Raw genomic sequence first — 23,876 nt, 5'->3', positions numbered from 1 at the left:
GAGAGACATTCGGCATATACTGATGTCAATGCCTCGGAATCTAATTGTACATGACATATACAACACATCCGTATAGTATCAAATGTTCGTATCAAATGTCTCCATCAAGGCGGATCCTTATCGGCGGGAAGCAAACAATGCAAACACCACCCGACCGCCCTCTAGACTCAAAAAAAATGAACCGACTTTTCTCCGGCAGAAACAGCGTCAAAGAAAATTTATCTAGCCAGCGGTACGGGGTATAGCAAAGCAATCCTTCCAGCACACCTCAATTCATTTGATATATAGTCGCCAACACCGCCTACAAAGTCGACAATATGGTCGGCGTAAAACGTCCCGTCGATGCGGGCGATGAGCGCAATGGGAAGCGGACCAAGACCAAGACAGCGCCCGTGACAACAAAAAGGGCCAAATCCGCGCCAGTGAAGAAGTTTGTCGCACAAAAGAATTCGAAGAAGGATGTCAAGTCTGGAAAGAAGGACAAGAAGTCTAAGAGGAAGGTAGAGGAGGAAGAGGAGGACTTTGACGATGACGAGGACGACTTCGATATCGATGATATTCCGGACTCGGAGGCTGATGAGGATGAGGATGAGGATGAGGATGTCGAGATGGGCAGTGCGAGCGACAATGATGAGGAGGAAGACATTCAGCAGGAGAAGAAGCAGAAGACTAAGGCGCCCGCTGCCTCAACGAAAGCAGAGCCCCCGAAGAGTATGATGACCCTCTGGGAGGTGTTTTTTTTTTTCGTCCCGAATTATCTGGCTGACAATACTTTCTTTTCTAGATATTAATGCCTCTCGCGAAGCACATGCAAAGCAGAAGACCCTTCTACAAGAGCGCAAAGCCGCGAAGCCTAATGCCGACATCATAGCTCGTTCAAAGCAGCTGTGGGAACGTCTGCGTCGCAAGTCTCACGTCCCGCTTGAGGAGCGGAAGAAACTCATCGCCGAGCTCTTTGAGATTATCAACGGGAGAGTCAGGGATTTCGTTTTCAAGCACGATTCCGTCCGTGTCATTCAGACGGCTCTGAAGTACGCCAACGTCGAGCAGCGGAAGCAGATCGCACAGGAGCTGAAGGGTCACTACAACGAGCTGGCGCAGAGCCGCTACGCCAAGTTCCTAGTCGGCAAACTGCTTGTTCATGGTGATACCGAGGTGCGCGATCTGATCATACCGGAGTTCTATGGACACGTTAAGCGGCTTATTCGCCACCCTGAAGGATCTTGGATTTTGGACGACGTCTACCGGACGGTTGCGACCAAGCAACAAAAGGCAACGCTTCTTCGGGAGTGGTATGGTACCGAGTTTTCGATATTCAAGGATGAACAGGCATCTGCCGAGCTGTCGGAGATTTTGGAGAAGAACCCCGAGAAGAGATCGCCCATTATGCACTTCCTGCACGAGATGATCAACCAGCTGGTGCAGAAGCGGGCGACTGGGTTTACGATGCTGCACGACGCCATGCTTCAGTACTTCCTCAACACAAAACCCGGCAGTTCGGAGGCCAACGAGTTCATTGAGCTGCTCAAGGGAGATGAAGAAGGAGATCTTCTGAAGAACTTGGCTTTCACTAAGTCTGGCTCGCGAGTAATGTGTCTGAGCTTGGCCTACTCCAACGCCAAGGATCGGAAGCTGCTTACGCGTGCTTACCGCGATACCATCAAGATGATGGCCGCGGACCTCCACGGCCACATGGTTCTCCTGGCCGCATACGAAGTCATTGATGACACCAAATTGACGTCGAAGTTGATTTTCCCCGAGCTCCTCAACCAAGGCATGGAAGAGGAGGCGCGCAACGATGAGCTTCTGTATCAGGTTAACGACCTGACGGCGCGGATACCGATTCTCTTTCCCTTTGCCGGAGACCGCGTCAAGTGGCTTGTACCAGAGGCCGACCAGGAAGTGTTGAAGGAGATTCGGGAGATCCGACAGGAGACCTCAAAGAAGGAGCCTGCTGTCCGTCGTCAGGAGTTGGTCAAAGCGGCATCTCCTACCCTCCTTAGTCTCATAGCCGCTCGCGCAGAGTCTCTCCTGGAGACCAGCTTCGGATGCCAATTCATCGCCGAGGTGCTGTTCGACGCTGACGGTGACAAGACGCCCGCCCTATCGGCCGTGGCCGCGGCCGCCAAAGTCAAATCAGACATGAAGGACTCGCCTTTCTTCGGGCGACTGCTCAAGTCCCTGGTCCAAGGAGGTCGGTTCAATACCGCGGAGAAGGTGGTGGAAAAGGTGCAGCCGCCTCTGAACTTCCATGCGCTGCTGTACGAGCAGATCAAGGACGAGATCATGACGTGGGCCACGGGATCCAATACGTTCGTTGTGGTTGCGCTAACGGAGTCGGACGAGTTTGCTAAGAAGGACGAGCTCCTGAAGACGCTGAAGAAGGGCAAGAAGGCGCTGGAGCAGGCGGCTGCGGAGAGCGGCAAGGATGAGAAGAAGAAGGCTGGACCGACCAGTAGCGGAGCCAAACTGCTGCTGGAGAAGATTCGATGAGTTGTTGTATATTCGGCAGGCGGATGTTAAAAAGCATATTGTAATTCTGGTTGAATCATACATGGGTCTGGCCAATCTGTTTGGATCTTTTTTATATCGCCATATTCCATATATCAAGGGTTTTGTACAGGGTCTATCATTACTTCTAGGGCCAATCAAAAGCATGATATTCAGCTACAGAGTCTTACAATGAAGTCGTGCCTCTTCCTCTAGATCGATGTGGCCAGCCGAGTGGCGTCCGGAGATGTCGACAATTGACAGTTGACAGTTGACACGTCCAAAAACTATGCAGTTAAGCGTGGAATAATTACATGGCAATCGACCAGACAGTCGATTTACTTCATCGCAGAGTTTACGTAGATGCTTAATGCTTCAAGAACTCAAGACTCAGACTCAGACTCAGGAGATATCAAAATAAAGCGTCGACAGACTACTCTGTAGATAGGATAGAGGAGTTAGAGCGGAACCAACGGACAGTCATCCATGGGTCCAGGTTCAGGGGTAACAGGCAAGTAAACAAACTAAAAACGGCATCTATCTAGAACAATCTAACTTACGATGATCTCTATTTCCTGGATGTTGACCATATCCCATGTCTCTATTGTCTTTCCTGAGGGAGTATTTATGCTTGCGAGATGCAGCTACAGCTACAGCATATCTACCCTGAGTAAAGTCATTAGCATTTCCACACCGTCATTATGACCCACAACATATCTACATGTTCGCTCTAAGGAGTCCTATTTCCGTGCCCAACTTCAAGCGAAATTGGATTTAAATTTGTCCTGAACGGCCGACGATCTAACAGGCACGGATCCCTGCCTGTTTAGGCCTGGCTGCAAAAAGAATGGACTCTCCTAAGGCCCTTTAGGACGACTGCTATCTATGATACTGTCCATCTAACTAACTAGGTATGTACTAGACTTTTTGGCTTTTGACTTCGTTCAGGGCCATCGGAGAAAAAGAAAGACAGCCATGTTATCTCCCTCCCGATCAGTCACGCCGCCGACATTGCTTTTTTGTCTTTTCTTTCGCGCTTCCTTTTTGTTAACAATTTCCTCTCGTCATTAATTCTTAAATCCTAATTCGTAAATTCCGCCTTTCTCTGTCGCCTCATCGAAGCGATCAATAATTATCTCGGAACTGGTTCGCGGCTGCATAGACGGACTCAGGATCAGGATCACACGGGCTACATTACCATCCCTTTCATTCATTTCAACCTGCAGGTTTTGGGTTGAAACGCTTGTCTGTCGATCCCAGATGGCCTTATGTTAGATTGCTTGCCAGTCTTCACCTGTGGACTTAACGCCGACCGCTCTCCAGTTCTACACCATCTCTGGCATGAAAATTAACGCCGTCACGGATTCAATGCTGGATAGTGCATCCTCTGGGCGCAATGCCCGGCAGCATCAACATCGACAGTCTCCACCAATCATCCCACCGTCCCCGACGTTATCGAATCCAGATATGATCCTGCCGTTCGACGAAGGCGAGCGCGAGTCCTCCACCCCGTCTCCGCCGTTCAACTTGCCCTCCTTTTCCCACCTCCAAGCATTCTACGAGAACAAACCCCTGCCGAGTTTACCCGGCAACGATAGCTCGCACGGCGCCCCGTATGGACCCCCCGTACGGCCGCAGAAGAAGAACTTTCCGCGACACACACGGCTGCAGGATAGTCGCGACGCGAGCCGTCGTCTTTCGGACATCGGGGAGGAAGATACCGGGTCATCGCTGCGCACGGGGGAAGGTTCTGGGAATCTGAGTCTGGCATCGCCTGGTTTTGCACCCAGATTGGCTAGTTCTCCGGTATTATATGGACGTGGGGAGAAGGAGACGAGAGAGAGAGACCAAAAGGCGTGGAGTAGCTCTTCTGGGTCAACAATCAGCGTCGGGAGTATGAGTGAGCCGCCGCTGCAGGACGCGACTCAGAACAACGCGGATGGGTCTGGGGCTTTGACAAACGAGGAAGTGCAGGGCGTGATGTCGATTGCCAAGCAGAAGGGACCAGATGACGAATTGTCATCAGCCATCTTGGAAAGCGAAGCGGAGCGCATCCTCGAAAATGCCAAGAAGAAACTCACGGTATGATATATATATATATATATATTGAGCGACGATTGTTCTGGACTAACCTGGGTGCAGCTCATGGAAGGGAACCTCTCCCGAGCCCGATCGTCGATCCGGTTGTCGCCCTCGCTTTCACCCTCACCATCGCCAGCGCCTGGCACTCACCCATTGGGCCTGGGGCAGCCTGTCGGGGTTTATACCAGTCCATCTCCCGAGCGGACCGCAGGGTTTCGGCCCTGCGCCCTCGGTCGACGTACACCTCGGCGCAAGATTCAGCCAACAACAGACATTCGCGGGTTCACAGTGAAACCAACCTACCGTTAACAGCGTCGTCCGAGCCTCCGACGACCGGGCCTAGTTTGTCACGATCCATGAGCGCCATGGGATCGAGCACTTCGTCCAATTTTCACAATGATGAACGGTCCTTTCACTATGACACAACCCGAGCTTATCTCACTCACCGTGCCTCTGTCTTATCAACGCAACCATCGGGCTCGATTCAACGCGCACACTCCGTCAAACAGAGTGGGGACAATTCTGAGAGGCCGAAGGGACTAGGCATTACAAGAATCCCCGACGTGGAATCTGACAAAACGTACAAATATGAAGAATTCAACTCTGAGCATCCCCTCACGACCCTCCGTCTCGCGCACAGTCACAGCTTCAGGTGCGAGATCTTCAGGACCAGATGAAGGGGCTTCACATCAAGATTTCCAGTCTGAAGGTCAAAGCCCAAGAGGACAATCTCCGGCGGCGAAGCCTGCAGAGCTTGAGGACGCCCAGTCCGTTCACCGAGGGTGACCAGTGGTATCCGAGCGCGTTGGAACTCAAGAACAGCAATGGGAGTCTCCGGTCAAATCCGGGACGTGGGCATACTGCTGAGGCCCAGGAGAATCATCACCACCAGGAACGTCAGGAACCTGAGACCGTACGAAATGGATTTACGTACGACCAGAGGCACCATCGACCCGAGCAACCAGAAGCAAAGCTTCAGCGAAAGGCGAGTGCTGCTTCTCATGCTGTTTCGCTCAATGAGAGCCTGTACGAGGATGCAGAGGAGGGGGACTACGACATGGACGGCTCCTCGGGGTCGGACATTGACCGCGAAGCCTTGGAGGAGATACTTCGCGAGCCCCTGGACGATGAGGACTTGGAAGAGTCTTTGGAGGCGTTTCCAGCTGTGCCTCAGCATATCGAAATGACACCGCACGAGGAGCGCGAGGACGCGTTTGATTATGAGCACTTCATACTTCACAGCGCCTTGGGCAATTACTCGCGGAGCAAACTGCGCCGCACGAGCAATGTGTCGACCTCGTCTGTTGAAACCACACGACCCTACCCTGAAGCTTCGGGGACTCGCCATTCACGGTCTGACAGTACGGCCTCCTTGTCCACCATTGCAACGTTTGCCACAGCCATCGAGGGCGACGACGATATTGAGAGTGTTCTCTATTGGGACAAAAAGTTTAACGACGGTAGGTTTTGAGCTAGCTTAAGGAGAAGTCAAATAGTCACTAACTTCAGCAGAACTGCGGAGTCGTCAGCCCTATACTGAGCCTGCACAACCGGCTGGCGATTCGGGATCCATGGAAACACCCCGAGCTTCACGAAAGCAGGCGAGCCATAATGGGACCATGAATGGAACGGACGCCTCATCGAGAACCCTTTCCCCTGTTCAGCGGTCAGACTCGGCCACGAGCTCCATCGTCTCCTCGCTTGTGTCGACAGTGCGGGCTGCGTCAAGCCCTCACCCGAATACACAGAACGGGAGATCAGGGCTCAATAACGATGATACTCGGCTCTTGGAGCAAGTGTTCCAAAGCCTGGGGAAGGTCTGCTTGGACCTGCAGACGCTCACTGCCTCTGCCGAGCCTGACCCGAAGAGGGAGCGGGTCCTGCGACGGCGGTTGGATGCGGCTCGGAGGGTGTTGGATGGCGAGCTTGACGCTTGATTTAGCTGGAGGTAGATTCAGCAGAACCGAGGCACGTGGATGATGATTGATTATGTTGCTGGGCGGTCTGTCTCGACTTGCGTTTGCGATGGTTGAGGCGTTTTCATGATACCCTTGTCTTGAACTTGCGACTGTATATATAACTTAATTCTACTGCATAATCCTTAGCCTCTGTCAACCGATGGTGTTGACGTGGATTTTATCATCTGTAATCGAATTGTACTTGTATCAAATCTACCAATGTCCTTAAATCTAAAACACATTTATATACCTACCGAGTGTCATATCATTTGATACTCCATACTCTTGTTATCAATCAAGAACCCCACCAAACACGTGGGCTCGACGCGTATCAGCGCGCCTGACCCCGCCAAACATCCATTTACGTTTGATACCTTCGAATGCTGTGTGGTGGATGAGCAGATTATTAACCAAGCACAAATCACAATGGTCATATAAGGGGTAATTCCGGACTCAGTCATCAGAGCTTATTGCTGGAGTCTGCCTGCGCGGCCGACACACTCCTGTACAGAAGGGTGCATATCGTCGACAGTTGAATGATATCAACGCAAAAAGGTCATATTCACTTGTGAATAAATCCACCCAACAGCAGCAGCAACAGCAGCAACAACAGCAGCAACAACAACAACAACAAAATCATACACCACGTGAATATAAGCTATGGACCTCGATCCCACCCTCATCAAATCAACCAACTCAACAACAAGCCTCCGCAGCTTCAGCGCCAATACAAACGCAATGACTCCAGCGACAGCGCGCCTGTCGCGCCGCCTGCTCATCTTCCAGGAAGCCCGCAACCCAAGCAACATGAGCGAAATCGTCTACCTGCCCGTCAACAAACTGGGCCTGCCCATCTGCGGCCCGGGCCGGAGTTGCCTTCCATTCTCGAACTCCCCTTGCGGATTCTAAGGGCGTTTACGGAGATTTTTAATCAGCCTAAGTATAAGGGGTGGTATGTTTTCCCCCTTCTCTTTTGCTATACCTTGCGTGTATGTGTCTATATGGCAGGACTGATGCACGACAGGGCGGTTGTGGCGGCTGGCCCGTACCATGATACCTCGGAAGAGGGCAAGTATTATGCTGTGGTGCTGGAGCAGACTCACAGTCACTCTCGGGAGGAGGCTGTGTCGTGATGATTTATTGCCTGTGGATTGTATACCTTATTGTATGCTATGACGATGTGATGATTTGTATCCCCTTTGTACGTTGTAGTTGGCTAAACGGAGTCCGTTTACTCTGGTGTATGTGCAAATGCATTTATGCATCCTTCACGGTCTATGTACAAACCGCTCTCTGTCCTTGTCAACATCACCAACATGACTTACATGACTCTATCCTCTACAACCACGCTGATCAATTCCAGCAATGCAAAATGGAAATGGAATAGAGGTACCTCCTCATCTTCCGCAAATGGCCCGAAACAGAAAACATACTGGCTCATCAACAGAACCAGGTCACACCCGTGTCAAGAACCTCGCGTCTCATACACTACACTCCAAGCGATCCAATCCTCATCCCTGACCTCCTCGCATCGCTTACAGAGACTCTGACGAGTAAAATTAGCGGTTTACAGTGGGGTAGTCCGTCTCTTTTCCTCCAGCTGTCCAACACCAAAGCCTAATAATGATAATAGTCAATTCATGAATACCTGGTCTACGACAACCGCCCCCGAGGCAAAATCAAAATCAACAGACCACTCCGTGATCCTTGAACGTCCGTCACATTTCCCACAAACCAATCCCAGACTCAGAACCAGGACCAACCAAACGCACAAGCAGAAGTCGACACCAGAAGCGAAAGCCCAAACCACCGAGATACCATACCCCGGCTCCATCAACTGGGTCTCAAGAGACATGTCACGCATATAAACGAGGATTTCTCTGAGGAGGAGATATGCGACCCTTTCTGCGTTTGCAGGCGGGACTATGATAGTTGGTTTCCTGAGGGACTGGACTAGGGTTCTCTGCGGTGCTGTGCTGCGCTGGTGCTACTGCTGGTGCTAGTGCTCTGTGGGATGTGGAATATGTCTGGTTAGTTACTAGGTACCTACTGATCGGGAAGCTATCTAAGTCATTCATGAAGGGTAAGATAACTTTGTACAACTATTGTATGGGTTAAAATCGCAGTACATCATCAATCTTATCAAACTAGAATAGGCCGACCGGGTATATCCCCATCCTCGATGGTCTAACGGTCATGATTTCCGCTTGTCACTCCAACGAGAACGAGCGCGGGAGACCAGGGTTCGACTCCCTGTCGGGGAGATTTTTTGCCGAAGCCACTCACTGTTCTATATTTTTGTCTTGCCATACTCGCATTCTCGATCCAGAGAGGTACCTCTGCATTATTATACTAAAGTGAAATGACTCGTACATAAATAAACATACATCCTTAAAAGGTAGGGCTACAAAAACGGCAAGAAAAGACAAAATCGATTGAACCGCCTCACCGTACTCAGTAACCTCTGTAATACATAGCCGATCGCAAACCGCTTCATCGAATTTCATGATCACATCAATTTTGCTTCCACGCTTACGCGTAAACATTCGTCGGGGGAAGCAGCTTGGCACCATAGCGGAGATCGAGAGAGCGAGAGTCGTTGGGATCGAAAACCGCGGCCTGGCGTTGCTCGAGGTAGAGAGCTGTTGAAGTTAGTTTTCACAACTATCAATAAACGGGCAATCTCACTTACGAGTGATTTTGATCATGTCAAACCAGCGAGCCGCGTTCTCGTCACTACCGTCCATAGCCTTCAGAATGCCATCCGGTCCTGGAGCCGCCTTGGGGGGCAGGCTGCGCATCTTCAGCAACATGTGCAGAATGTCAGAGAAGCGATCGCCTTGGCTGGCATAGTATGGAGGACGCTTGTCCAGAGGCCACTACAATCGTGTTAGGTATAACCGAGACTAACGGCAATGAAATACTTACCCGCTGCGCAAAGTTCTCGTCATCCCAGGAACGGAAGAGCCAGCAAGTCCGTTCAACGCAGTTCAGAAGCAGTAGTGCAACCAGGAAGGTCTCAAACCAGCCGCTTTGCTGACGCTGCAGTAATCTGCGTTCCAGGTCATTCATCACAGATTTGCTCAATTGAGAGGCCCGCTTCTCGGTCGCGGCGCGCAACTGGTTGCAAAGGAGCCCGTAGGATTCGGCGTTGGTAACCTCGTCAATAGGCATGCGGCCGTCATCTGACGGCTGCGCGAGAGAGTGCATCGAGGTGGGTGGCAGGGTTGGGTTGCAGTACGTTTTCCAGCGAAGCTCCGAGTCGACCAGGATGTGCGTTGCAACCCACAACTCCAAGACTCGTTCCAACAAGACATCCTACATATGTCAGACACCAAATCGCAATGCGTCGAACTGAATTGATGCTTACCTTCTTCTGCTGACTCAGCTCCGACGCGAGTAGCAAAGTGTGCTTGATGATCTCGGAAGTTTCCCGCGCGTAGAAAAAAGGCGCTGTCTTCTTGATGTACATTTCAATCTTTCCAGGAAGGTCATCGGCATCGCTGTCGACCAGGTAAAGTTCGTGCAGCGGTCCCTGAAACTGGGGATCGTCTCCAAGGCCTTGAAGCTGAGGATCAAGCGTCGACATCGATGGCTTGTGACCTTGGAGTCCACTGAAAGTGATGTAGACCATACTCTCTTCGAAGTGAGTAACCTCGATGCGGCCGGCATAGTGCTCGAATTTGACTTGATTCTTTATACTGCTGACATCGTGATATGCAAGGGTGGCATGCAAGTTGGCGTTGTAAAGTTCAAATTCCTCTGCAATACGAGTGCGAATGCATGGATGCTTCCAAAGACGAGCGCTCTCAACACTAGCGCAGGTCGTGCAAGGGCTGTCACCGGAGCACGGTTTCTTGAGCATGCGGCAGCGGATACAAGCTCCTCGTTTGCGCACTTCTTGCACCTCCCTGCGTCTCGCGGCGGAGAAGCGACCGCGCACCTTAGGCTTAGTCGGCTTGGTGGCGTTCCCAAATTCATTGACAAAACCCTTGGCCTGAGAATTTGGATTCATGGCGATAGGACGAGGGAAGGAGGCCGCACGTTGAGTCGCAGCGGTAAGAGTAGGGTCATGTTCCTGAAGGCTGTCGAAGAGAAGCTGTTCATGACTCGAAAGCTGCTGATTCCACGGGGATGAGCCAAGCTTGGGCAGGCCATCCGACATGAGAGCGTTCGGATCATGATCCATCGAGATGCCCTGAGGAACCATCTCACTAGCCGATGCGGCGATCATAGACAGCTGTGATTGGCGAGCATTGGAGGTAGGATCGGGGGTCAACGAATGCTCCACCAGCGGAGGGGACGCAGAGGAAGGATGCTCATTCATCGAAGTGCTTGGAAGGGAAGGAATGGCCGTCGCAGCCGAAAGCTGGGGGGTTCCTGTACAATAATCACGTTAGCGCGCGACACCAAAAAAGGGCACGATATCGACAAAGTCAAAAGCGAAGGTGATCCATGAGTAAAGGAAAGAAAAGAATCTTACCAGGCGGTTTGATGTCCTCCTCAATATGCTCTGGTTGAGTAGGATGACCCTGAAAACCTTCGGCCTCGAGCGCCGGGTCAACAACCACAGTCTTACCACCAACAGTGACAGACTGAGCATATGCTGGGCGGCCCTGTTTGGTCTGGTCGGAGGCGCCGACTTGTCTCGAGGCTTCTGCCAGCACGTTTAGGCCATCAAAATTTTGTCTTGTCGTGTATGGCAGATCAACCGATTTGCCTTTGCCCTGGCCCGCCAGGTTGGGATCCTTGTTCTGATCGCCGTCGGCAAGGTCGGGGAGTTCGTGGAGTCTCAGTAGAACGCGTTGTCTGTCACGCAGCGGGATCGCTTGACACTTCTTCACCAAATGGTTGGTCAAGCTGTCGATGCGACCTTTGGGGAATTTCTCCCCGCAGGCTCTGCACGTGTGTTGGTAGCGATTACTGGCGTCTTCGAGTTTTTGACCTCGAATGAAAAACTCGAGGATGAGCTGGTTTGGTTTGCGACCCATGGCGAGGGCGTGTGGACAAGTGTGCGACCAGTCAGGATGACCTCGACAGAAATGACGACCAATGGATCCTGTAGTATTAAATCTTCAATCAAATAGCTAATTAGTATCAAGGGTCAATATCCATCACAAAGAATCACAGAAAACTGCGTGATAGCACAGGATCACTAACTGTTGTGACGCACAGGTGAGACTCGGACGAGGGGTGGAATCGATGGCAAAAAAAGATCCTCGCGACGTGAGCAACACAAGAGCCTGACCCGTCCTGTGGCAATGCCTACCAGCAGGAAGAGCCTATCAAGATGATATTACTGTAGAAACAAAAAGCAGAATACCGCTTGGATTGAGATTGAGAGGATGGTAAGAAGAAGAGGAGGAGATGGGGAGTGGGATGGAGCAGCAATAATTCGCGAGGTAGCGGCAAAATGGCTTCTTCACAGGCGGTCTGGGGCCTGCCGCCTGGAAGCTTCACTGTGGCTACTGGGATGTGCTTCACCGCATGCAAGGCGGTGATGATGTCGGTGATGAGGTCGGTCAGTGTCTTTTATTTATTATTATTGTCGTTTCTCGATGGGCACGGATGTTTGAGACTTGGTCATGGAAAGTATCTATGATGGAGGAGACTCTATAGAGAAATCTCACCACTCGAGTCTACTCTTGAGTCTAATTGTTGGCCACTTTTCCTTCTATGGGTTCTACGCCTCTGCTGTACCAGATACACAGTCCACAGTCCACATACCCCCAAAATAACACGGTATCCAATATCCACCTCACTGCACATAGTAGAGATGCATATCCATCTAGAGACCGCCTTTTGTCCTCGAGCTGACAGGCCAAAGACCAAACCCTGCATTGGACTCGACAGTAGTGCGTATTCGCTATTCCTTATCCTGTCGAGTCCGTAAGAACAAACAGTAGAAATTACCAACTCGCTGGAGAGGTAAAGAAGTCTGGCTTACGCGAGCTGAAATCCCGTCACCAAGGAAAGTTAGACTCCTTAAATCTTGAGAAGCAAGGGAAAAAGCAAAGAGTTCCTATTCAAGAGCTAGTTACCTAGGCATACGTGACATATCATGCTGTCATCCAGTCATCAGCGTCAGTCATCAGTCATCAATCATTAATCGCAAATCCGCCTGATACGTCAGCATATGCGATGCTCGGGAGGTCGCCATGGAACCCCAAGAATCTCAAAGATTCGTCTCTCATCGCGTCCCTCAAGGAGCCGGCCTTCGTTTAGCTTCTTTCGTTGCTCTCCACGTAGGCAATCTGCATAAAGTCCTCGTTGGTTCAAACGCATCCCCCTCTTACTCGCCAGAAGTCTCATGCTCCGGTTGAATATGTCATTCCCCGTGAAATAAATCAGCGCGGCCCCTATTTCAGATCCAGGTACAAATAGAAGATCAATGCGGCGCCAGATTTTGCTGCCAGGCAATGCAGACGCTCCATGCCATTTGGAACCGTCGCCTCGGGAGCTGCTGGCGAGACTGACCTGGAGGAATCCGTCTTGAAAGAGTTGAGGAATCACATTGTCCATCATCATCGCCCTGATCTGCTCAATAGTAGCATCGCCTTTTGTGATTAGCAGATCGATGTCACCTGAGTCGGACGCCCCGCGCCGGTAAGAACCACCGATGATGACCTGCATCCCAGGGTCCGCCTTCTGGACCGCCTTTCGGACGATTTCTCCGTGGGCTTCGACTTCATGCCGCGGAATTCGCTGCGCAAAATCGTGGTAGTGTTCCACTCCAATCCGCTGTGATTTCGTCAATGAGGCTTTGGTGTTGAGATCATCCAGGGACCTGTAGCCCTGAGCAATCCATCGAGACGCCTGCGATATACCGGCACCGTAGACCCCTAAGAATTCTTGTAGTATGCGATCTTCGGGCATATTGTTTGCGTTTTCTAAACGACGTAGCCGGTTTGTAAACACGATCTCCTCGATCTTGTCTGCTAAGCGCGGGCCTATGCCGGGAATAGCACGCGCCTGCGCTCTGGTGACGACTTTTTTCGGTTGTCTGCGAAGAGCAGCGATCGCTTTTCGATAGGCCAACGTACGCCACTGATCCGATGTCCTTGTATAGTAGTCCAGCATTTGCTGGAGGACTGCGATGGTCTTACTGTTCGGGTTGTCCACCTTGGAATTTGAATCGTGTTTCTGCATGCAAGCGAATTTCTGCTGCCAGGCCTCTACCATCTTGTCCTCTTTAGACCGGTCGCTTTCTTTCTTCCCAACCGATTCTGTATCGGACGCGTCCGAGGCCTCGGTATCGTTTGCTTCGACAGAGCTTTCCTCCAGAGGGTCCAAAGGCTGCATTTGGGTCAGCAGTCATATTCGTCGATAGGGTGTCGACACTCACCAAGTCTTTTGCAGCTTTAGCTGCTTCGATCATGTCATCCAAGGCATCCCGCTCGCGGGAAGAGAGTTCTGGGACACGCTGTTCTTGATGTATTTCATCCGAGGGCGCCTCGACGGGCTTTTCGGGAGTGGGATTGACAACACACTGGTCTCTCGAGTCTTGAGAAGGGGTAGGAGTGACCCGTTGTTTCCGACCTGGTTTCAAGGGTAAAGAAGCGGTCGAAGGCGTCTCGTTTGGGGGGTTCGTCTCTTCAGCCTCAGGGCAAGGTGCTCCACGGACACGGAATCGAACAAGCGTTGTGCTTAGTACAGACTTGAATTTGATACACTCGGAAGGATAACTTTCATCGAGCAGAGCAACATGGGGCTGCTAAAGTCAGGAAAATATGCAATAGCTGCACAGCTCGCCGTCTACTCACCGGGAAGGCCCCGAGTTTGAGATGTTTAAGAACATCTTGGAACATCAACCCTTTGTCAACTATCACATGAGTGATATGAGCTTCCCATGTCTTCGCCCAGGTGGCACCGTACTCCTGAGCACGCTGGATCCGTAGGCGCCGAAGAGGCGAGACATCGTTGTTAGGAAAGAAGACTGGCGACAATGTTAGCAGGTGGAGAAATCCTGACTGCATATAGCCAGGTACTCACAGAATACAAGGCCCTTGAAGATCTGCTGCTCTTCAGCAACAGTCCTAGGGGTGATCACCCGTCTTCGTTTAGATTGTTTGTCGGCTTCTGAACGTCCAGTCAAGGTCCCGGTAGTGTTGGACCTTTTGACTCCTGCCTGCAAGCCATCGCTTCCGGGCGTAAGCATCTTGCTTTGGGCACTTGAGCCTGCGATGCTGGTCGAAGTAGACTGGGGTGCTGAAGTGGCACGTAGCAGTTTGAAAGGTGGTGTATCTTCGCAACAATTCGAAGAGATAATATTGTCACTATTCCTGGATCGTTTGATGATATGAGAGAGTTTAATATCAGCCTCATCCTCCGAATCATCTATCAAGCAATCCAGCTGTTCCAGTGCCTTGAAAAAGGCAACTTTGTCCAAAATCTTTTCCGCCATTCTCTGGCCTGGATGGGGGTTGATTGCGCAAAACTTTGCGAGGGACCTCGAGCCATGGATGAGTGATCGGCTTCGGCTGCCTAACAGATAGCTTTGACTATTGAGAGTTTACTTGGTATGAATCGATGTCGTGATGCTGACCATTAGACTTAGACGCGACCGAAGGCAGATACGCGTGTGACAAGCACGAAAGTGCCACCAAGTCACATGACCAGAAATCAATTAAATTACTCTCTTTGCCAAACAGCTGTCGGCCGTCGGCGGATCCGGAGAGCTTGAGAAGTTGAGATTATCTTAGCCAGTGTCGTCCCAACTGATCTTTCACTTACCACTCATTTCAGCCAATTGGCACTCATCAAAATGTGGAAGTCATCAGTGCGTCTATCATCACTCGCAGACGCATCCCTGTTACAAGGTGGCCGCTGCCTCAGCTGTCAACTCCGCAATGTCACCAGACTGCAGCCATCACTGCGCTACTATGCCACTAGCAAAAGCAAGAGCGGCGACGACGTGAAGCCTGCCACAGCAAGCAAGCCAGCCACAAGCGACAAGATTCAGTTCAAACAGAATGATTCCCCATCAGCACCTCAGCCTGGCGATGCGGACTTTGTCCCTCCCGCCCTCGACCGTCCCATCGGCACAGTGATTCCACCTCAAGAAGGACAAAATACTGGCGTCGACGAGCGATCATTGCAACAGAGACGGGACGATTTCGTCAATTACAATAAACACATAGAGAGACGCAAGGAATTGTATGAAGATCCGTCCGCCGTCTATCATATATAGCAAACTAACCATGCCGCTATCAACAGAACAAGGCAAGTCGCAAAACCATACTTCAGAGAATGGTCCAACATGCGCTACCACGAGGGTAAAACGTTCAAATCGAACCCCCGATTGTTCAAACGAGACAAAGCCCTCTACTTCCCTAACATGTACGGTATCACTCTTGCGTCGCCGAAACAACCGCAAAACACCACCTCGATACTCCGCGGCAAAGTGTCCGTCGTCAACGTCTTCTCGAGCGTCTGGGCAGAGTCGCAGGTTGCGACATTTACGGGCCCAAAGCAGAACCCCGGTCTATGGGAGGCGATGAAGAGCGGAAGCGAGCTTGTGCAGAAGGTCGATATCAACCTGGAAGAGAATGCGATGAAGGCTTGGCTCGTTCGTACTTTCATGTGGCGAATGCGGGCCAATCTGCCCAAGGAGCAGCACGAACGGTATTTCCTTGTGCGCAAAGGCCTTACGGATGGGTTGAAAGAAGCAATCGGAATGATGAACAGTAAGGTTGGTTATGTCTATCTGCTGGACGAGAACTGCCGCATCCGATGGGCGGGTAGCGGGCCGGCAGAGGAAGGCGAGCTGGAGGGATTGAACAATGGTGTTCGCAAATTAATCCAGGAGAGAAGAATCAGTCTCGAGTCGGAGCTACCGGCTGAAGAATGGGCGGGAAGAGACCAAAGTGAAGCCGCAAATCTGAAGCCAAGAGTGGTCATGCGGTGAGCTCTAGGGCTATAGCAGTCTGTCCCTGTATGTACATATAAATAAATGTGAAATAGACAACCTGAAACGCCTTGGCCATTGTGATTAGTGCTTGCATGCAGAAAAGGAGTACATAAAAATCCCCAAACGCCGTGCGATATTCGATGAAGAATCGACGCTGAGCAAGGAATTATAACACAGGAAGATCGGCGGTATACGGAGCATCAGCACCTCATCGGAAGAAAAACACCATCAAAAAGCAAAACCCGATGAAAGCTCCCAAGATGATTGCGTCACGTCTCCTCTTCGTTCCAATCTTACCGATCAACGCATTCATTCCCGGTACCTTATTGGCAGCACCAACGATACGGCGATTGATGCTGGCCAGGGTTTCACGTTGTAGCCCAAAACTCTCGTTGATCGCATACGCCTGGCTCAGAACGCCATCTATCATACTATGGCTTTCGTCTATACGACCCCGCTCCTCAAGCATGTAGTCTGCCTCGGCCGCCGCGGGTTTGAATTGCGGTAGGCATCAATGTCGGAGCGGACGTTCGATAGAAGATTGGCTCGGTCACGGGACTCGGCGATTGCAGCGTTCAGGCGCTGCAGTTCGCGGCGGTGGTCCTGGAGGACTTCACGATTGCGGGCCAGATTGCTCTGTTTCAGGGCGGATGCGGTAAGAGTGGCTTCGGAGTCGAGGAGACGGGAGAGCTGGGAGATGAGGGCTTCACGCTGTTATCGGGATCGTGTCAGCATAAACGTCCTGGGCTGGACTTGAGGACCTCCAAGTACACACCTTTTCAAGAAGATCCTTCAGTTGCGATTCAACCCGTTGTTCTTCTTCTGATGGTTTCGGAGGCAGCTTCGTCATCGATGCATACTGCGCGTAGGTGTGAAACAGACTCTCGGTCTAGAGACATACAATCAACACTTGAATCGCGAGTAAAAAATTATTAATAAAGTAGTTTTGGATTTCGTACCTGAGTCTCAAGCGAACGGGCTTGCTGCCGAAGCTGAGCCCATCCGGTCCCAGTCGAAGTTGCCATAGTCTGGTTCGGGGTCGGGTCAGAAGCTCTGTACAAAGTGATGGTAGTAAACCCGCGCCCCAGAAATGAAGCAATAAAACGTGGATCACAGTGCTAAATCAGCGACGGGTCATCCGGCCGTCCAGGCAGTCATCAATAACACATCCACCGAGACCAAGAACAATGCCATCATTCGACGATGATCCTCCCGGGCCTATCTGACAGCCGGTTGGGGGTTCCTCCGGGGCGGCGTCACCCAGCAATCAGCCACAGTCACGTGCCCGCTTAGCCCAGCCGCAGCGTGACCGCACCAACACAGAAAAAAACCCTAGTCCCACAACGAACATCCCAAATTGACCCGGTCCATCTTCAATCCTCACTGTCGACAATACCCGTACGATACGACACGAAGCCGCCCACCATGGTATGTTGAATGCGCAATTTTTCGATTCGGCCTTTTTCGAAGCCGTTGGGGGCTCGTTATGCTGATGAATTTTAGTCGACATCCAAGGTCAAGGCTGGTCAGCTCTGGGGAAAGAGCAAGGAAGACCTTTCCAAGCAGCTCGAGGAGTTGAAGACCGAGCTCTCCCAGCTCCGTGTCCAGAAGATCGCTGCCGGTGGCTCGTCGAAGACTCAGAGAATGTGCGTTTGAACTCGAAACCCTTCCTTGTGCATCTGCAATTCTACCTCGAAGAAAAGAACACAAATGGTCCCCAAATGTGGCATGGAAATTTGTCGGAGGAACAAACGGATACGACAGACTGGGAAGAATCGGGGCCTACCAGAATCGCAGATTGCGCAGAACAAAATTTGGGGACAGGAATACTGATTTGCTGCGGTTCTACAGCCACGACGTTCGCAAGTCGATCGCTCGCGTTCTCACCGTCATCAACGCCAACCAGCGCGCCCAGCTCCGTCTGTTCTACAAGAACAAGAAGTACACTCCTCTTGACCTCAGACCCCGCCTCACCCGTGCTCTCCGCCGCAGACTCACCAAGCACGAGGCCACCCTCAAGACGGAGAAGCAGCGCAAGAAGGAGATCCACTTCCCCCAGCGGAAGTACGCCGTCAAGGTATGCCCTCGCGCCGCATCCCCATTAGGACCCAACATTCCGCAATCGTGCGGCATATTCAGTTTGAGTCAGCAGAGTCACTAACGAGCAATTTCCACAGGCCTAAATGAAGACCAACGTCGTTTCTGGATCTGAAATGGAGTTACGGGAAGGTCGTTATAAAAGATGACGAGTTCGACCTAGAAACCTTGCGTGCGTGCGGGGCTTCGGGTTTCTGCAAAAATCTTTTAAAGGTTGATTTTGTATCTTAGAGATATGAGATGCAGGTCAATAATACATGAAGGCTTTACTTGACATGACATGACAATGCGACTTTACTTTTTGAATGTGCGTTACGGATTTATGCTCTTGGATCGGCCTGCCAACGTGTTTTGGGAGGTATCAATGAGGCATTGAGCGGCCAGTTCGTTCGATCCGGAGTCTACCTTAGACATTCTTAGATATTTCGCACTACGGAGTAGAGGTCTTTTGACTACCACCTTTTGTCGTTGGTACACTCTGTTTATCCAACATGAAACTCTCCTGAGGAACTCAAACATGTCCATTAGACTCATCGCTATAATATCCTAACTCGAACCAGCCAACCCAGCAGCCACCAGTGCGGGCGTACGTCCCGTCGCGTGACCCACCGGCGCACCCGACGACTGCGCAGAGTTATACACACTCGGCTCCAGAGTCCACATGCCCCCGCAGACACAAGCTCGTAACAGCCCCAGCTTCGCAATCATACGGAAGGAAAGCAGCGACCGCGGCGGATGTGTGTCGCTAGAGACTTCGCAGCAGCGGACGCACCGCCGCCGTCGCTGCTGCACCTGCGAGCTGGGCTTCCCGCTCTGGTTTGCATTTGCGCTGGCCTCCGGAAGAGCAGATGCAGTAGGTCTGCAAGGGATCTTCTTGATGATGTCCACATCCCGGTTCCGCCGGTACATCTCGGTGCGGCGGTCGTTGGACAGGCCCAGCCAGCTGTAGTCACCCATGTAGATCGTGATGCGGTCGATCTCCGTCTTGAGCGCGGGGACCGTCTGCCGTAGGATGGTGGACACCGCCGGCACCAGCACGGGAGGCACACGGGCGTTCACCAGGAGTTCCTTCTCGGGGCCTGGGCGTTCCGCGTCGCCGAACCCGGCGCCGTGATAGGCGTGGCGCACGGCCGAGTCCACGCCCGCGAGGAACTTCTCGTATGCGTCGATACGGATCGGTGCGGATTCTAGCGTTTGGTAGATCTCCGCGTAGTAAACTCGGGCATCGCCGCTTAGAGGCGCTGCGGTCGCGTAGCCTGCGTAAATCCCGCGCAAGCCCCGGCAGATGAACCGCAGGAATGCACGAGACATGCTTGAAAGGAGGATGATGAGAGGGAGGGAGCTTGTGGATTTTACTGCCGGAAACGGAGGTTAGCATGGTAGATTAGCTATGTAGAGACGAGGCACCACGAACACTTTTGTGTAAATGCCTCCTGGTCGCCGGATAGGCTTTCAAAGTCATCGGCGAGGTCGAACAGCTCGTTGAGCACGTAGAATGAAAAATCAAGGGCCCATTTGGTGTTTCCGAGCACCATACGCAAGACATCTATGCAGCAGAGTACGGTTAGCACCAGCTTCGTGGTCCATCAACCTAATAATCTCACCAGGGTCATGCGGTTCTGTGGCACCGCCTTTGTTGTACTGAAAGAAGAACGCATATAGCACCGACGCATGCCGAAGCTGGAGGACGGCCCAAGGTATAGAGGATGCGAAGCTCCGCGGCGTGTATTTGTTCTTGAATCCCAGAGCAGCTTGAATACTTAGACACCGGGGAATGTAAGGATGGTTCATAAGCTTATCCTGTTCTACTGTAAAGTTGCAGTTTATAGGCAAAGCACGGTACGCTTCGTTTATGAAGGTGGCTTGTGCCTCTGTACATTTTGTTAGCGAAAAAGATCATTGCACAAATCGAAGGATGTGAACTAACCGGGTGTCAGTTGTCGTACAAGAATCAACAGTATGTCATCTGTATTTACGTCGCTTCCACATCCACGACAAAAGGCTAAGGTCAGCGCTGCAATAGCAGCCGAATATTTGTCTAGTGTGGTATCAGCAAATGCGCCAATTCATACCTTGCAGTCAAGACACGTACTCTCATCATGAAGTCCGCCCTCAGCCCCGTAAGAGTGCTCCGTGAGCCTTAGTTGAATTTGTCCCTCTCCGTCAAGCGTTACAGCAGCGCAAGCGTTTGGTGAGAAGCTGATATGAAGACCTGCTGCAAATTCATAAGTCAGCGTGCTTGAGGCAATGCGACCGAAATATTACTGACCTGAAGGCTCTGGGGGGTGGTGAAAGCCCGCCTGAGCCAAGCTGGTTACGGTGTTTGCGTCGTCGACTCCGTTGAACACAGCCATGGTCTTGGGATCATAGAAGACCACAGAGCCGTCATCGTATGTGATGGCGAGCACATTGCCATACTCAATCTGGTCTATCGAGATGGCGTACTTGTCGGAATACACATCATCCAACCGACGCAGCTCCAATTTCGGCTGCCTCAATTGTTAACAGCGATACAAACGACCATCAACGTCAAAGTACTTACCTTGACCTGGGCATTGTTTTTCTTCGAAGGGACTTCATCAAATTTCGGATGAAGAGTCAACGGACCGGTGTCCAACTGCCACCGTACAATGACGCTTGCTGGACCTTGTTGCTGAGGATGATCTTGCGTGATGTGGAGAGGGGCTGAATAGATGGCGACCACCCAAGGATTTGCCGTTGAGCCCGCTGGGTTATCGAGGGCTGGAAGCACAATATCCAATCCGGTAAGACAGTAAAGAGAGTTAGTAAATGAGGGCAAGCCCGGCGCACTATCTCCCGCATTGCGGTTCGTGCCTGGCACGTCGCACTGAGATTCGACTTTGCAATGGAGGAAGCGGAAGGAAGGGACAGGCCAAGGGGCTGGCGGTTTTTGCTGGCCAGGGTCGTATTGAGTCGGAGTCCAGGCGATGTGAACGCGATAAAGACAGATTTTCTGGCATGCTGAGTGTGTGGCAACGAGGATGCCGCCCTGCGTAGATACCAAGGCCGCGTGGGTCAGGAGTCGGTCTGAGTAGCCTGTATTTTTAAGTTCTGCAGAGATCTCTGCCCATCTGCTGTCGGGATTCTGATACAACAGTCGAATGATTCCGGACCTCGTCACGCAGACCAAACCTGCCTTATTGACTGGATGGAACGGGCCGATTGGACGACGTCGAAATGGCGAGTAGGCCCAGCGTCCCTGCACCTTTGCCGCTTGATAGAAGGAATGCACCTGCACGACAGTGAGCCAAGGGTCCAGGAAGGTCTCCAGATCGGCGAATACGCACCGTGCGTTGGGTGTTCAACCACATCATACCCACTATTTGAGCACCGTCATCATCAGGATCGAAAGCTGCTTGACGATGACCAGCAATGCTGTTGAGTGCAATAGAAATTGAGTAGATGGATACCCTTCCTGAAGAATCTGCCACCGCCAGTTCGGCCCCTGGCTCATTCCAGCACAGATGAATTAAGGTGTGCCCTCCATGAGCATCGGTGACCGGCAATAGAGGGGTTTCCTCACCAAGGACCCATTTTCCATCTGAGGGTCGACACTGGAGATGACGGACATTGACTCTCAGACCGTCCTGAGAGATGTATGCAATACATCCGAGTTTCGACCATGCAATCTTCCTGATGTAGTGTTAGATTTGGTGTCATGCTTGTAACCCCGCAAGCTTAATCCTGATACTTACTGACAACACCCTATCAGTCTCATTTCATCTAAGCGTTGTGCAAGACCTCTAGGAGAGGTAGTAGAAGGGGACAAACCCAGCTCGAGGGAGCCGGGCTCTCCAAACAAATCGTCGACATTGATGCTGTCTTCCATGATCAAGGGCATTTTGAACAGGTATTGTGTCTTGATTTACAACAATCGATGACGAGGTACAGCTTCAGAGAAGTGCCAGCACCATCATTATCCGCCAGCTATAAAAGCGATGGCCTGCGAGACCGGAGAACCCGTTCCAACGTCCGCGATATCCTGAAGATCAAATGCACGAGATGACCACGAATTCTACCTAATCAGGAAAAATCCGACAATGTCATATCAACGAGTTCTTTGCCATGATGATGATTTTTCACTTTATCATTAAGCCTTTGTGTCTCTTCTATCAGTAGCATCATCTTAGTTCGTTCTCCACATTCATCCAACTAATCAAGCTGATCAGTCATCCGTCATGTGATGTCATGTGCGCCAATCTCCCGGCCAACCGCTCAACCTTCCTTGATTGGCGGCTTCGACTCTATATCGACAGATACAAGAAAACCCTTCAGAACGCCGGCGAGGTCGGTAGGAAAAGCATCCTCGCATTGATCAACTCATTCCATGTGATGCGATATGTGTTTTCAAGTTAATAGTGCACATTTGAATACTCTGAACATGGCACATCGTGCGATCTGAGGAGAAAACGTCAACTGCCCAACTTTATAAGAGCGTGTCTACCTCTCGACAACGCTGCAGCTTGATGGACAGTCTCCACATTCACAGATTGAAAGATATAATAAACCCTGTATTCTTGCAACAAAATGATACAAAGTTTGTGGATATTGAAGCCTTCCAAGCTGACCTGATACCTCATTTCTTTAGCCCTCAACAGTGTGGCCCCAGGCATCTTATAAGGTTGACCAATGAAACTGCACCAATCAAAGGATGGGGAACAATCAGCCTAAAACTCTGCAAATCATCATAACAATAATGCATCAATATCACCAGAATCATCTCGTCATAAAGCGAAATGAGAATTCAGCTAGCAGTGAATGGATGAGATTGCTCTTAATTGATGTTATCTAGTGCAGCAAGCTTTCAGATACCTCTACTGGTTCATCAAACTGCAGTAGACCAAGTCCCCCTATGTCGTAGATAGTCTGGTAGATATCCTTCGCGCCGTCTTAAGCCACAAGACCTGTTCCTTTCCCTCGCCAAAGAACCCTTAACTGCTACCACGAAGACAATGACGATCTCCATTGCCGTCGGATGATACCTTTATATATTGCCATTACTACCAACCCTTCACGTCGCCAACAGCCAACAGCAACATTCCTTCTGACATACCACCTGTTGCTCTTCGACCCTGGTCAACCCTAACGGCGATTTCAATAGTCTTGGTCCATGATTCCTTTCCACTACGTCTAATCCCACCACGTCTGATCCTTTATTTGACTAAACCATCGGCGGTGCTTCTTCCCGTCGTCTCTCCCCGTGGGTCAGTCAAAATAAACACAACCATCGGCACCAAGCGAGAGACGCCAGACAGACAGACAGACTCTTCTCAAGAACAATCTTTCTTCCACCACAACACCAACCACTTCTTCCTCCT

The 23,876-nt window shown here is 51.2% G+C and overlaps 9 protein-coding genes and 1 non-coding gene across 10 annotated transcripts; 6 read left to right on the top strand and 4 right to left on the bottom strand.

The window, feature by feature from the left end:
• Positions 1–209: 209 nt before the first annotated feature.
• On the top strand, positions 210–2,675 carry P174DRAFT_389508 (uncharacterized protein). The gene is made up of 2 exons (XM_024823451.1): positions 210–711; positions 785–2,675. Exons 1-2 carry the CDS (start codon positions 318–320, stop codon positions 2,491–2,493), a joined length of 2,103 nt encoding a protein of 700 aa, XP_024682921.1. The 5' UTR covers positions 210–317; the 3' UTR covers positions 2,494–2,675.
• Positions 2,676–3,957: 1,282 nt separating this feature from the next.
• On the top strand, positions 3,958–6,509 carry P174DRAFT_460406 (uncharacterized protein; the record flags this gene model as incomplete). Its single annotated transcript, XM_024829880.1, has 4 exons — positions 3,958–4,572; positions 4,761–5,135; positions 5,213–6,032; positions 6,085–6,509. 4 exons carry the CDS (start codon positions 3,958–3,960, stop codon positions 6,507–6,509), a joined length of 2,235 nt encoding a protein of 744 aa, XP_024682920.1.
• Positions 6,510–6,899: 390 nt separating this feature from the next.
• Positions 6,900–7,804, top strand: P174DRAFT_441606 (uncharacterized protein). Its single transcript, XM_024827362.1, has 3 exons — positions 6,900–7,361; positions 7,403–7,482; positions 7,555–7,804. Exons 1-3 carry the CDS (start codon positions 7,191–7,193, stop codon positions 7,661–7,663), a joined length of 360 nt encoding a protein of 119 aa, XP_024682919.1. The 5' UTR covers positions 6,900–7,190; the 3' UTR covers positions 7,664–7,804.
• A 902-nt stretch (positions 7,805–8,706) lies between these two features.
• On the top strand, positions 8,707–8,794 carry P174DRAFT_t101. The gene has a single exon. It is a non-coding gene; the product is annotated as a tRNA-Asp (tRNA).
• Positions 8,795–8,867: 73 nt separating this feature from the next.
• On the bottom strand, positions 8,868–11,813 carry P174DRAFT_441605 (uncharacterized protein). The gene is made up of 6 exons (XM_024827361.1): positions 11,691–11,813; positions 11,014–11,617; positions 9,901–10,910; positions 9,459–9,848; positions 9,223–9,409; positions 8,868–9,172 (listed from the first exon to the last, which is right to left on the bottom strand). Exons 2-6 carry the CDS (start codon positions 11,519–11,521, stop codon positions 9,063–9,065), a joined length of 2,205 nt encoding a protein of 734 aa, XP_024682918.1. The 5' UTR covers positions 11,522–11,617; positions 11,691–11,813; the 3' UTR covers positions 8,868–9,062.
• A 758-nt stretch (positions 11,814–12,571) lies between these two features.
• On the bottom strand, positions 12,572–15,066 carry P174DRAFT_451212 (DNA-directed DNA polymerase IV). Its single transcript, XM_024828998.1, has 4 exons — positions 14,523–15,066; positions 14,294–14,466; positions 13,876–14,241; positions 12,572–13,826 (listed from the first exon to the last, which is right to left on the bottom strand). The coding sequence occupies exons 1-4, from the start codon at positions 14,932–14,934 to the stop codon at positions 12,660–12,662; spliced, it is 2,118 nt and encodes a 705-aa protein (XP_024682917.1). The 5' UTR covers positions 14,935–15,066; the 3' UTR covers positions 12,572–12,659.
• Positions 15,067–15,294: 228 nt separating this feature from the next.
• Positions 15,295–16,437, top strand: P174DRAFT_370728 (mitochondrial ATPase complex subunit ATP10; the record flags this gene model as incomplete). Its single annotated transcript, XM_024822348.1, has 2 exons — positions 15,295–15,686; positions 15,747–16,437. The coding sequence occupies 2 exons, from the start codon at positions 15,295–15,297 to the stop codon at positions 16,435–16,437; spliced, it is 1,083 nt and encodes a 360-aa protein (XP_024682916.1).
• A 211-nt stretch (positions 16,438–16,648) lies between these two features.
• P174DRAFT_451211 (putative vesicle transport v-SNARE protein Gos1) lies at positions 16,649–17,650 on the bottom strand (the record flags this gene model as incomplete). The annotated part of the gene is made up of 4 exons (XM_024828997.1): positions 17,400–17,650; positions 17,216–17,329; positions 16,969–17,151; positions 16,649–16,918 (listed from the first exon to the last, which is right to left on the bottom strand). The coding sequence occupies exons 1-4, from the start codon at positions 17,463–17,465 to the stop codon at positions 16,649–16,651; spliced, it is 633 nt and encodes a 210-aa protein (XP_024682915.1). The 5' UTR covers positions 17,466–17,650.
• On the top strand, positions 17,644–18,855 carry P174DRAFT_451210 (60S ribosomal uL29 domain-containing protein; the record flags this gene model as incomplete). Its single annotated transcript, XM_024828996.1, has 4 exons — positions 17,644–17,679; positions 17,734–17,868; positions 17,944–18,086; positions 18,292–18,855. The coding sequence occupies 4 exons, from the start codon at positions 17,644–17,646 to the stop codon at positions 18,599–18,601; spliced, it is 624 nt and encodes a 207-aa protein (XP_024682914.1). The 3' UTR covers positions 18,602–18,855.
• Positions 18,856–19,060: 205 nt separating this feature from the next.
• On the bottom strand, positions 19,061–22,659 carry P174DRAFT_406800 (mediator of RNA polymerase II transcription subunit 16). The gene is made up of 9 exons (XM_024824116.1): positions 22,254–22,659; positions 21,846–22,191; positions 21,080–21,790; positions 20,807–21,026; positions 20,630–20,752; positions 20,465–20,575; positions 20,142–20,408; positions 19,952–20,083; positions 19,061–19,892 (listed from the first exon to the last, which is right to left on the bottom strand). Exons 1-9 carry the CDS (start codon positions 22,397–22,399, stop codon positions 19,084–19,086), a joined length of 2,865 nt encoding a protein of 954 aa, XP_024682913.1. The 5' UTR covers positions 22,400–22,659; the 3' UTR covers positions 19,061–19,083.
• Positions 22,660–23,876: the final 1,217 nt, after the last annotated feature.

The sequence above is a fragment of the Aspergillus novofumigatus genome, assembly GCF_002847465.1.
Source record: "Aspergillus novofumigatus IBT 16806 chromosome Unknown P174scaffold_4, whole genome shotgun sequence".
NCBI lineage: Eukaryota > Fungi > Ascomycota > Eurotiomycetes > Eurotiales > Aspergillaceae > Aspergillus > Aspergillus novofumigatus.
The sequence above is the reverse complement of the archived record's forward strand: the minus strand, read 5'-3'. Positions and strand labels throughout refer to the sequence as shown.